The sequence below is a fragment of the Lycorma delicatula genome, chromosome 5 (genome assembly GCF_047948215.1).
Source record: "Lycorma delicatula isolate Av1 chromosome 5, ASM4794821v1, whole genome shotgun sequence".
Classification (NCBI taxonomy): Eukaryota; Metazoa; Arthropoda; class Insecta; order Hemiptera; family Fulgoridae; genus Lycorma; species Lycorma delicatula.
Window position 1 is genome coordinate 158360555 of NC_134459.1, and position 14592 is coordinate 158375146.

The 14592-nt window shown below is 29.7% G+C and overlaps 1 protein-coding gene across 1 annotated transcript in view; it reads left to right on the forward strand.

Moving 5' to 3' along the window:
* Nucleotides 1–13918, forward strand: part of LOC142325527 (insulin-degrading enzyme-like) — a 70937-nt gene extending 57019 nt beyond the window's left edge. The window contains 7 exon segments of the mRNA XM_075367394.1: nt 3334–3425; nt 6997–7108; nt 7803–7960; nt 8757–8891; nt 10964–11173; nt 12134–12250; nt 13575–13918. Coding sequence (XP_075223509.1) covers nt 3334–3425; nt 6997–7108; nt 7803–7960; nt 8757–8891; nt 10964–11173; nt 12134–12250; nt 13575–13682 — 932 coding nt within the window. The 3' untranslated portion in view covers nt 13683–13918.
* The last annotated feature ends 674 nt before the right edge of the window (nt 13919–14592 follow it).

Below are 14592 nucleotides of genomic sequence, written 5' to 3' on the forward strand. Positions count from 1 at the left end.
TTTTCATTGTCGAGTCGTACTTCAGTACAAAATCAGTGGTTGCAGTGCAAGATTTGTGCCATAAGTACCCAGATAAACCAGCTCCTAACAAAACATCAGTATTAAGGTTAGTTTCAAAATTTAGAGAGACTGGTTCTGTTAATAACAAGGAACACAAGATCTGAGTCAGTGTTGAATACAGATAGTCACTGAAATCAAAGACCGATTACTCGCCTCGCCAAATAAATCGATCAGACGTTTGTCTGCTGAAATTAATTTGTCTAAATCAACTGTTCATCGGGCAACCAGACAATTACAATTACGACCTTATCGCATTCAACCGGTTCATCCACTTCTTGAGCCCGACAAAGAAAAACGGCTACAATATTGTCAATGGTTCCGACAATTTCTGCGTGAGGGAATTAATGTTATGGATTCATTATTTTTCACAGATGAAGCACGGTTTCATTTGGATGGCTATGTAAACAGCCAAAACAGTAGAATTTGGAGTGCTGAAAATCCCCATGTTTATCACAAAAACAATTAACACCTGCAGAAGTTGGGCATGTGGTGCGCGATATCGCGGAAGAAAATAATCTGTCCTATTTTTTTCGAGTACACCATTAATACAGAATGGTATCAGGATATTTTATTTCAGTTCATTGCATTCTTGGAAGAAGAAAACATACTGCTGACTACAACATGACGGTGCGACATCGCACTACGCAGGTTCAACTTCTGATTTTGTTGAGGAATTCTTTGATAATCGTGTTATTGGTCGAGGCTTGTGGCCACCAAGATCTCCTGATTTGATTGCGGCGGATTTTTTTCTATGGGGTTACCTCAAAGAAAAAGCCTACAGCAACAAACCACAAACACTTGAACAATTGAAAGTCACTATTGAACAAGCTGTATTAAATATCCAGCCACAAACTTTGAAAAAAGTTGCAAGAAACGCTGTAAAAAGAATTGCAAGCTTGTATTCAAGAAGATGGCGGCCACTTCCAACATTTACTATGTAAGGTAATGGATGGTAATAATAAAAATTACATTTACATTTACACATGCCTTTTTATTATTTAAGTATCATTATAGTTTAGAATTTGAAGTATCTGTTTACTGTATATTATAATTTAATCTTACAGTTCTTTCACTTAAAAAACTCTTATTAAAAATATAAATAAAGATTTCAGTTCAATAAATAAACGATAATTTGATAATTATAAAAATATACATATTCAGTACACCATTTTATGGTTGCTTTTGTTGTTACTTTTTTCACCACACATAATTGTTTTTCTAAATGAAAAATATTGTACATTTTTGTAATCAGGGTAATCCTTTTTTTTACTTCCATTATCCTCTGCAGTGAGCTGGATTGATAAAGTTCATTATATAGTAGATGCCATTATTACTATTACTCTTCAGTGTCCTTGTCAATATTTTCATAATTATATTATATATCCCAGTTATAAAACAACCTTTATAAAATAAAACAACCTTATTTTCTTTATTACACAGATTTCCATCTATGTTAATAAAATTGTTTGCTTCCATATACCAATTAATTTACTCCATCCACAAATTTCAACGTTATTTACCACATTACAAAAAGAATGTTTTATTTTTTTATACTGTTTTTTATGAAAACATCTTAGTCAGAATGTAGTTGGATAAAACAGTGTTAATTTATGATCTTCTATTGAAAAGAATGGAGGGAATATCTTAGCAAAATCAAATCTTATTCTTGTTTTGAGATATAAAAACATAACTAATAAAAAATAAATATAATTTGATTAAATAATGTTGTACCCTTTTATTACATGGATAAATATTAAGCATGAATTATTTTTAGAAAGTCTTATTGTTCATTGTTAAGAGTGTTCTTTCTTTGCTGTGCTTTATTAAGAAATACTAATGCATGGAACTGGAAATTGTAAAATTGTGTTGTTGGGAGTTATCTGAAGTCAGTAGGTGATCCATTAATAGAGGTTTCACTGTATGTATTTAAGACCTTATTAACTTTGATTTTACTATAAGCATTGTTTCTAGCAAGAAAATGTAGCTTGACAATTACACCTGTATGCTTCCTGATACAAGAAAACTTACTGCTCTTCATTCATACAAGAAAACTTACTTTTTGAGATTACCTTGGTTCATTTTTTGCACATCTTCAATATATCTTCACTCTATCATCAAAACTTAACCTTTTATGGAATCTGCTTAACTTTGCTTGAGGGTGAGTAAATCTTGCCTGAGGTCTTTACATTTTTTCTTAGATGCAGATTCCTCTATTCTAGAAGCAGTAAATCTGTATTAACATTCAAAACAGTGCTGATTTAACTGTATTGAAATTCAAAACGCATGGTGACAAAGGCAATGTTTCTGCTTTACACAAAGTGTTTATTAAATATCTGTATCTGGTTTATACTTAACTGATTACTGATTAAAAACTTTCTCTTTACTGCAGTTTTGGTTCCCAACATGTTACCATTAGAAAAAAATTCAGTGATATATGAGGTTCAACAATTATATCCAGTCAGCTAATTTCATCTTAGAAATAATCAGCTCAATTCTTCAGTTTTAATTTATCTAGTAGCTTAAGTTTTAATTAAGATCTAGTAACTGTCTTCTTAGATTTTTGACAAAACTTCCAATATATACAGTATCTTTGTTATTATAAATGGGCTGATCTTAGCTAACTCACTGTTGTTTAATATTTAGCAGGTGTTGCTTTATGAAGTAGCTCTGAACATTGGTTAATATGTGATCCAATAATGAAATGTTCATTTGTTACTCCATGATGAAACATTAACTCCATAACATAACTCCATTATTGAAACATTGTGATGAAACATAACTCCATTATTGAAACATTGTTTATTTATGGATAACGTTTTATGGCTTCCATCATGGAAGCCATAGTCTCTGGAATGTCTTAGATTCCAGGGATACCAAAATAGAGATACTTACAACCCATCCCAAAGCAAAGTGAGCAGGGCTTCCCAGTGTACCTTTACAAGAAATTATTTTAATGAATCCTCTAAATGAGAATCCTAATTCTCTTAATGAATTCTATCTGAATAAAGCATTTAATTCTAGAAATAAGCTAAATCTTTGCAGTGTATTTGAGTAGTTTACTTTTGTACCATGAGGTTCTAAACAACTTTACTTTTCTGGCTGTATGATTTCTATCAATATAAAGTACATTTTTGTCATTAGTACTACAAACAAGAATGCACTATTTAGACAACTGCAGTTATATTCAGTTACAGTAACATTACAAAATTTGTAATGTTTTCATGTAGTGTTTTATTGTACTATATATTACAAACATTTTATTTATTCTTTTAGATCTGACTGAGGAAAAAGTTGCTTCCTTCATTCCACAAATGTTATCAAAGATGTTTATTGAATGTTTTGTACATGGCAACGCAGACAGGAAGGTAGTGTATAAATTCTGAATACTTGCTTGCATTTCTTCTTTTTAATAAAAGGTCACAGATTTTACAATATATCAATTGTAGGAGTATATTTTAGAAGTTCAATACTGATTATCTTTCTGCTTGTTAATGATATTTACAACTAAATATGATGATAGATGAATAAGACATTAATATGAGTGTTAACTTCATGAAAATTTGACCATATTACCTACTATGTGCCATTATTGTCAAACGCCCTGCATCCACCTAATTCAGGGATACAAACTTGTGTACGAAAGATTTCTGCTTTCACTATTCCTGCTGAAAAGACTCCTCTCAACATCCTTCCCAATTCTTTTATATAAGGGAGAGTCAAAAATTATCTACACTTTTGCCGTAACACCTTCATCATACTTCCTCTGCACATTCATTCTTGAGTTGGTATACTGTGGTTACTTGTGTGAAATTTGATTCTGATTGCATCATTTGCCTTCCAGCTATTACAGTATAAACATGTCCACTCTGCTAGAAATTTGCACAAAAGAGGAACAAACAACAAGCAGTGATCAGATTTCTGTGATCAGAGGTGTGAAAAGGGCTGAAATCCAATGTAGACTTTACACAATATGGGGATAGTGCTTTTATCACAAAAGTGGTTTTGTGTGGATTGATAAATTTAAAAGTAGCCAGACAAACTTAATGCACGTTGAGGGAGAAGGATACCCATCAACCTCCACCACAGACAACATTCAGCAAGCTTGAGAGATTGTTCTGGCAAGTAGGACAGAGTTACTACCATCTATGATGTAGCAATTTTCTTTGAACATCAGTCATGGATGACCTGATGTTCACCTGATTCACCTGTCAAAATATCCATGATGAGCTCGGCTTCTGTGAAGTCTGTGCATGATGGGTACCAAGACAGCCCACCTCCACACAGCTCACCACACTGTTAAATCAGAAAGTTTGATTTTGAGGTATTTGAACGCTCTCCCTACACCTAGATCTTGCTTCTTCTGACTGGGCTACTTGTATGTTTGGTGAAATCTTCAATTTTTCACAGTCTTTATCTGCACAGACGTGCAGAAAGTGGTGCAAAAAAGTGGCTTCCTGAGAAAACCTTCTCCTTGGAACTTGTGGACTGCTGGATCAAGTGCATTGAGAAGAAAGCAACTTATTTTTCTTATATGTAGAAAAATAAGTTGAACTCCTATCTTTATGCAAATAAATTTTAGAACAAAAAGTGTATATTCTTGATAACTTCATTTTTGCTTATTTGAATCTTGCATTCCTTTGGCTATTGAGTGTTTCTGTACCTATGTTATTATTGGAACAAAGTACATCTTAAATAGTTTAGTTGCCCATTTTAGGATCCTACTCAACTCTGAAAAACCTTTCCAGGTACTTGCACTCTTTTCCTTATCTCTGTTTATTCTCAGTATGCTTAGTCCAACCAAATTATACTTGGACAAAAAAAGTTGTTACTTGGACTTGGAAAAAAAGTGAAAATGGAAAAGGGGCTTATAATAAATGTAAAAAAAATAAATGCGCGAGTGAAGATGGTATAGGGGTAATTTTGGGGTTTGAAAAAAATTTTCCATACAAAAGTTGTAGATCATGCAAAAATGATACACAAAAATGACAAACTTTTGTTGACATCTTATTTTACATAAACTCAAAATTTCAGAGATAAATGTAAAAAATCTTTATTTTTCATTTCCACAAAAATAATGTAATTTTGTTGAAACTGTGATGTCAAAAAAACTTGAGATTATGTATATCACAGTTTCAACATTATGTATATCAACTTTTCGCCGGAAATCACAATAATACAATTTGTGTCACTCTTTTCAACCCCCAAATCAACTCTCCACCACCACCACTCACGCATTTTTTTTTTACCTTTAGGTTCCTTTACCATTTCCACTAACAAAAGTCAAGGTAACAATTTCCCTCTAAATGAGTTAATTTGATAATTACTGATAACTATCATCTACTTGAGTTTTTTTACATTTAACTTTTTCAGGTCTCTCCTTTATGAGTATGTTAATATTAACCACTCCATGCTTATTTTCATGGGGCTTTTATTGGTTCCACATTCCATATACTCCACTTGTGTACCATGTAATCATTGCTCATTATTCCACATATATAAGATATTTATATATTTGAAAAATGGCCAGTTTATTATAAGTATACATCTTTTGAATGGTTTTCAGAAAATAGATATCTAGATAAATAAAAGTATTGACTCAGTTAGAATTAATTTTCTTAGCATATTCTCTTTGCCCAAGAGTTTTTCCCAAAAACTAAACATTTCTACTTCAGTATCATTTTATGAGCAATGGCTTTAGCGTTTAGGATGAGTTTTCAGTGTGAAAGAGAAAAATTAATATAAATCTAGCATCTTGCTACCACATGTAGCTTATGAGAAGATGCTAAAATAAATATTTTTTTCTGTGAATAACACATTTAATGATTAGAAAACATATTCATCCATTTTACAGTTTAAAATAGTAACTGATATTTTTTTAGCCATATCTTGTACTATGATTTAGCAGATAAAACAATTCAGTATGATAATACAAGGGCTATTCAGAAAGTAAGGAACATTTCCACCTGATGCTGCCAGGCGCATGCCAATTGCGTATATATTGGTGTGCTCGTGCTCAGCACCTCAGTCAGCGTCCAGTCGTGACAACGGGGACATCTCCGCACTGCCCGTTTTTTTTTAATGCACAAATTGAAATGTGTGCTGCAATCAAAAATCCCGCCAGTTGTGAGGTGCGGTCTGTGATTAGTTTTTTGTTGGCAAAAAACTTAAAAAAACTTAAGTGTACGGGAACAACGTAATGAGTGAAAGTTCTGTCAGGAAGTGGTGCAGTCAGTTTAAAAATGGCCGAACAAACGTTCACGATAAAGAGAAGAGTGGATGTCCGAGCATTGTGACAGACGATCTGGTCTCAAAGTTGACGAAAAGATTCGTGAAAACCACCGTTTCACAATAACTGAGCTTTCTCTATGTTTCCCACAAGTTTCACGGACTTTATTGTGCAACACAAATTTTGTGCAAGATGGGTGCGTCACTGAGTGGTTGAGATCACAGGCAGCAGAATTCTATGACACAGGAATTTCAAAGCTTGTCCACCGCTATAAGTGCCTGAATTTGTATGGTGATTATGATGAAAAGTAGTATTTTAGTCCCTCTTTCACATGTATATAATAAAACGTTTTTCTTGTACTTGGTTTTTTAAAATTCCAAAACGTTCCTTACTTTCTGAGTAGCCCTAATATATATAGGAAGGGATAACAAATTGATTCTGTCTGAAATCAAACCATTAATCAACCTTACAAGTATGTAGAAAAATAGTTAATGGATTATTTATAAAAATAGTGGGCAACAATTTAATATGTTAAGAAAAACAAAATTTTAAATCGAGAGCAGGAAGATCTGCCGATCAACGAATATTAAAATAACCGTGACAAATTATAATAAATTAAACCGTTTGTTTAAAATAACTGTAACAAATTTTGCAGATAGTTTTGTGTTATGCAAGACACATGTAATATTTATTAATGTATATTTTTTCAGGTTGCTCTGGATCTGGTAAACCGTGTAGAAGATAAGCTAAGTTCAAGTGTGGCCTTATGACCATTACTGCCCTGCCAGCTGTTAAGGAATAGAGAAATACAGCTGGTAGATGGTATGTGCAGCAGTGTTTTTAAATATTTATTATTATTAAGTAATGATATTTATGTTATTTAGCATAAAATAATATTTATACACATAACATTTGTAAACAATTTGTTAATTGTATTTACTGTGCGATTTTTAATTTTGTTTATATTTCATTGGCAAAAATCCTCAAACCAGTTTCCCAAACGAAGTTATTGACATTTAATGTGTTTGTAAGTCCCTGGCCTTTTATCTCTTGTTTCCATAAATTTTACTCTTATTGTCTTACTATGTATTAAGAGGATTTCCTTTTAAATGAAATCTGTCTTATTTAATGGTTTATTTACAAGAGAATTTGTTCTAAAATGACAATTTCAGCTGGTTTGGTTTATCCTTTTATTCATTATTTTAAAATTAAAATATTCAAAATTTTCAAATAAAAATTTGAGTGAATGTAAAACCTTTTTTGTCATTCTATTAAAAAAAATCAGTTTATGTATTTTAATTCTTTTCATAAACACCTTTAACATTAAAAAGAAATTGTATAGATTTAAACATATAGCATTCATTCTTAAAAGCATGTTAAAAAACAGATTATTCTGTTACAAAGAATACAAGAGTATTCTTTACAAACAGGGTTAGAATTGAACAGTATTTAATTTTAATTTAATAATATTGATTTAAAATGTAGCATTTTTACTTTGTTTTTAATTATTTTACAGGTTGCAATTTCTTGCTAAATGTAGAAAATAAATTCCATAAAAGTTCTTGTGTCGAAACATATTACCAGTGTAATATACAGTCAACAGAAAATAATATGTTACTGGAACTGTTAACACAAATGGTTAATGAACCTTGTCAAAATATTTTACGTACTCAAGTAAGTATCTGTTTGAAATTCATTTTAGGTTTTGAACATGAAAACTGTGTTTCCTGTAACCATGGTTGCTGGTATGATTGTAAATACAACTTTGATGGTGTAAACAACACAAATGATTAGGTGAGATCATCTAACAATGAATGAAATATGTGAATTTTTCTGTATATAAAAAGTAAAAAAAAAATACTTTATAAAATATATTTTAATGAAATAGATGGTTGTAATGTAAAATCATCATGATTTTAATTAATCAGTTTAAGGCATAAAAATAAATAGATTAAATTGACAATATTAAAATAAATAGAAAATCATTTTTCTATTCTCTGTAAAATTAACTATACGCATATTTTTTAAATCAACAACAAAAATTTATAAAAATAAGATTAATTCTAATATTTTTAACTAGAACAATGCAGAGTGAAAAATTGTAGAAAAATTAACGGTGATCCAGGATCTGTTATCTTATAAATAGAATAAACAAAAAATTTATTAATCATATTTGGAGAAATGTGTGTGTGTGTGTGTGTATATTTGGTAATAATAATATTAATATATAATAAATTAATATATAATAATAATAATATTTGGTCTGTAGACAAAAAATTTTTTAAGTCTGTCTGAAGACAAAGAAAGCTGCATTATGTTCTGAGAATAGCTGGTTTTGGGTAGACTCTAAATTATTTAACAGCAGGAACCAGAACTTCTGAATATACAAGAAAAAGGGTATAACAGTTTATAGTTTCATAAAACCTCATTTTTGGTAATTATCTTTTTAAAGTAATCTTTTTTTTTACAGGAACAGCTAGGATATATAGTATTTACTGGTATTCGTAAATCAAGTGGAGTACAAGGACTCAGAGTTATTGTCCAGTCTGATCGCCATCCAGCATTTGTTGATCAAAGAGTTGAGGCATTCCTAAATTCTATGGCGGTACTTCAATTTTTCAGATAGCATACTTAGTAATTTTGTGTTAAAATCTAAAAGTTTTACCTAATTTGTGTAAGGAATTTACTGTAGTGTAAATGTTAAGTTTGGAACTCATTGAAAAGACTTATGATTTCAGTAAAAATTTTTCTTTTTAGTATTAACTTAACCAGTATTAACCAGTAGCGCAGGAATGATGAACTTTGCAATTTGCTTTGATAAAAAAATTTAAGATTTCTTAAATTGTAAATTAAATTTTAAAATGGTAGCTTAATTCAAGGCTATATGGATAAAACTATGATTTAGAATAGTCTCTTTAAGGTGGAAAGAAACTAAACTATGTATTGGCATTCATTTGTCTGACTTTCTGTATGTTGCTGTCCTGTGGATAGATTTAGAAATTGGTAAAAATGGAATAAATCATGTCTACAGAATATTGTACAAGAAAAAATGTTATTTGTTAAAACTAGGTGATAAATATGATAATACTGTCAAATATTTCAGTATTGTGTCATAATTTTCTGTTAAAAATTTTGGAATTTCATTATGATTTAAATTTTTACATTGCTTACATTTCTTTAAAACCTTTTAACCTTTACCAATTGTTTTTAACAATCCTTTGCTCTGGATCAAATTGATCCTGGGCAAAGCATCAGAAAGCCAGTCTATAAAATTAGTAAATGAAAACTATAGTGGAATAATTTAAGTTCTCAGGGGAGAGATAATTTTTATAGAGTACTAGCTGATCCGGCAATGCTTCACCATTGCTAGATTTGAGTGTATACACAAATGAAAATTTTATAAAACATTAAAATCTGAACAGTACAGAACCTTTCGCCTTTTCCCTTCTTCCTTCTCTTCTAACCCTTTCTCCTTTTCTCCCTATTTTCCTTTTTCCATTTTTTACAAAAATATTTCTTTTCATGTAACTAATATATTCTATATATGATAATATACAGTTTTTCCGAATATCTCAACCCCCAGCACCAACTAGTGGGTCCATTTACTACAGAGGTATTTGTTTTCATGTAAGTAATACAAATTCTAAATATAAGCCAAATCGGACCATAAATACAATTTTTCAAAATATCTTGGGACCCCCTCCCACAGCGCCACCAAGCGGGTGCAAACTAATTCAGAAACCTTTGCGGGCATATGCACAACAATGCACCAAAGTTTCATCACAATGTGATGAGTGGTATAAGAATGCATACAGAACAAACATACACTTGCAGGCAGACCTGGCAATGCTTTGCTATTGCTATATTTGAGTAAATATATTGCTTAAATGAACACAATTAAAAGTTTTTTAAATTCACAAAATTTAACCTTTCACTTTATCCATTTCACCCTTTTCCTTTTCCCCATCTCCCTTTCCCCTGCTACTTTTCCACCTTTCTCCACGTAAATTTCCCCTATTCCATTCCCTGGTCCCTATTCCCCTGTTCACTATTTCCTATTTTTTCTCTTCCCTTTTTTCCTATTTTTCTTTTTTCCCTTTTTTTCTTTTTTCCCTTTTTCTCGTGTGTAAATCAGTCCAGTAATTTTTTAGTCTATAGCAGATGCACCTATGAACATTGCTTTTTATGTATGAAAGTCTGTTTGTATATTTGTTTTTTTTTTTTTTGTAAATATCTCTACACCATTGCCACCTAGCTGGTATTTTTGCAGAAATTCTGAATATGGGCCAAATCAGCCCATAAATATAATTTTTGTAAATCTTAACCCCGTGCCATGTATTTCTTTACATATAACACATATACATGTAACACTAATACATGTTAAGTTTCATCACAATCAGACAAATGGTACAGGAACGCATACGAGACAAACAAACAAACATTCATTTATATATATATATATATATAATAAAAGATTCAGAATATGTCAATAAAACTAGAATTTTGACATTTTGGAAGGAATAATCTTGCTGTTGTTTAAACCACTTATTTATTTTGTTCTTATGCACAGTATTATTGTATTTAAAAGTTTAGAGTAACCTTTATAGATTTTATAAATTAACCAAATGATTATTTTTTCTTATTTAATGAAACTTAAGATTATTTTTATCTTCACAGGAGTACGTTCAAAATGTTAGTAATGAAGAATTTGAGAGACATAAAGAGGCACTAGCTTCCCATCGTCTGGAAAAACCAAAAAGATTAGGTGGAATGACCGCTCGTTATTGGTTTGAAATTGCTTCACAACAGTATAACTTTGATAGAGCAAATATTGAAGTAGCATATTTAAGGAGTTTAACTAAACTAGACATAATAAAGTGTTTTGATGTAAGTTGGAATTTGATTAAAAAAGATGAATTGATTTGATTTTGATATAATAGCTTTTCATATAAACTTTAGTTTATGTTCATATAATTTTTGTGTTGTCTTTTCATCCTGAGATGGTATCTGTGTAAAGGTATTGCTTCTACTGAAATTTTTATATATGAAAATTTGAGTTTAAAAGAACTAACATACATACTATGACTGATACACTAGGGAACAAAAAGAATTTTTTTGGTCTCTGGAAGAAAAATATGTTATTCTGATGGTATTTTTTTTTTGTATTTATTTATTTATGGTTATTTATATAGTAATGACTAGTAGAAGAAAGAAAATTATAAATATGTAATACACAATAATTCATCACACAAAGCATGCAGTGACATGTTTACTGCTTCATTACTAATCTCATAACTGGCATCATTCTGGTGAACATATGCTACACTAGATAATGTTTGTAAATTTTTATACTCATCTGAACCTGCACAGCAGTAACAGTGCTACCCTTTGAGTTAGCTCATTTGGTACCATCATATTTACAATGCTCAGAGTTTTTACTTGACAATGGAGAATTGGATGAAAAAACATTTTAAAATATTTAAAAATATTAAAATAACAAAAAAGCTGTGGTGATGGAGAAATTCCAAATACATGTTTGAAAACAGTATAAAATATTAATAATTTTATAAATAAAACAAAACTTAATAGTGAAAGTGGTATTAACACCATACCTTTACTTAACTCAAGTATAGTATTTTACCAATGTAGTAATCTTTTTGATGGGGCTTATTTAATCTGCATTAATTCTGCTGAGCATGAAATATTTCTGCTTTGCTGCTATTCTGATATTTATCAATTACCAAAACTGAATGAGGTGGAAGGTCAGTGATAATCCTAATTTTTTTTTGTGAATTTGTAATTTAGGATTGAATACGGGTTCTTATACAGTGCATTGCTTATTTACAGGAATATATTTCCATGGATGCACCTCGAAGACATAAACTGGCTGTTCATGTTATATCAATGGCTGAAGGAGGTGCTGGATTAACAGATACTTCAGAAGGCATACACATTAATTATCAGGTACTCTTTACATAATGTAACTTTGTAATATTAACTTTAGTTTTAGTAGTTTGAGTACCCTTAATTGGTAGACTAAAGTAGAGGTGGTATTGTAAGATCTTTAACATTATGTTTAAATTTTATATATGTGCTTATAGCTAATGTATTTTTGAAATCAAAAATTTGAACGCTTTTTATTTATCTATTAACACTTAATAAAATATCAAATTTATTAATTTTGCTTAAAAAATCTTTATCACTAGACATGTGATAAACATGTTATTTATGTTATTTGTAAGATAGTTACAAATAAGATTGTCTGATAAAAAACCTAATATTAATAAAAGGAAGAAATTTATTTGATGTTATTACTCTGATTGGTTAATCTTATTATTATTAAAAACTAAATAATGTAAAAAACATAACATGAGAAATCAAATTGCACAAATTCATGTTAATTTGAGAGAAGTGAAACAACAAATTCCAGTTGTAAAAGTTCATGATTTTGTTGATTATTAACTGTTTTTAATATTTTAAAATTCTTAGTTATTTACTAGTCATTAGCAGCAGATGCTTCAGAAGGCTTACTCACACATTATATTATCAGACTAATATTTTTGAAAATGAAAATATTTGTTTGAATTATGATATAATTATAATATAATCCTATTGTCCTCATTAGTAACAAATTATGATAAAATTTTTTATGATAAATTTGATTCATATGCTAATTCTGGAAGTCTCAAACTACTTTTTCTTGATTGAAGACAGATTTTTTGTTGTCACAAAAGAAAATGTTTTGAAGTGAAACTTAATTCAGGAATGAAATAGTGAGTTCATATAATTTTCAAGTGTCTGTTATTAAACAATGAGGCTTATTTCATGTGGTATGATCGTAACATGAATTTGTCATAAGTTTTAGTTGTAAAATATGCAGAGGATTGGTTGAACAGTCCAGGTTATTTTTTTGAAAATAAAAGATTATTTTTGTAAACTTTTGATTGATTGTGATGGAAAATATCTTCCAGGAAAGATATTTTATATATAATAACACCGGTTTCAAGAAAGATAGCTGAAAATTGTTCATAAATTGGCTAAGTTTTTTTATTCTGGTTTGATGCTATTGTTTGTATTAACCTTAAAAGTATTTGTTTCCTATATCTTCAATCTTATATGTTCAATCTTCAATTGGAAGATCTTTCAATTTTATAAAAATTATGTGAATAAAATAATATTGACTGTATAGTAGAATAAATAAACAGGTATATTACTAGTAACTAGCACTAGTAACTGGAATCTTTTATTATTGATTTACTGTTATATTGTATGTTTTTCTTTTTTTCAGCCGGATATCATTAGTGATATTACAAAATTCAAGAGTAGTCAGAGTTTGTTCCCACTGGCACAACCATTCATCAACATTAACTCACAAAGCACAAAATCAAAACTTTGACATCAGAAACGTGTTAAAAACCATTCAAATTTGATTTACTGGACTGCACTAACTTCACTTTTAATATTCATTTTTTTAAGACCAAAAAAATGAAGTTCTTAAAAAATATTGTTAATAATTTTATGTTGTATGAAATAATTGACTTGTCTGAAATAGAAATTAATAGAAATAATTTTATTGTTTAGTGTTAATTTTTGGTTATTTACATATTATAATACAATAGTATTGTATATTCAATTGCATTGATTAATTCGTAATGAATGGAATGTGATATTAAATAAAATGGCTTGAAATATTGTCACTACAAATTTTTTTTACCCTATTCATTTTAAAATATTGATTATGGTTTGATTTCACTGGACCCCCCCCAACACTGTTCATTCTCATTCCTAAGAGAATAATACTAATAAATAACAAATCAGTATATTGTAATTTCTTCAGAGCAACAGTTTGGCCAGCACAGGACTATAAACTTTAAAATAGCAGTCAAGTGGGCAGCTAGTCTGCCACACATAACACAGTAACTGGTTGTGGCTACATTGGTTGAGCACACTTATAACCTGGTAATAAACGATGAATGTCTAATAATATTAAATTCAATTCCTATAATGAAAATTTAAGATTCATATTTGAAATAAGTAATATTATTTAGATGTAAATATTGAATTAATGAAATAAGGATGGTCAAATTGAAACAGTATGCAGAGAAAGCCTTGATTATATGAGCATGATTTTATTACACACATTATTACACAAATTAATGCTGGAATGAAATGAAGTACACATAATGATAATGAAATAATCATAAAACATATAGTATTTGAAAATTGATATACTAGTTCAGTAAAAACTGACTACATTTTACACTCAAATATCAAAAAAAATTATTTTACATATCTTATTTTATTTT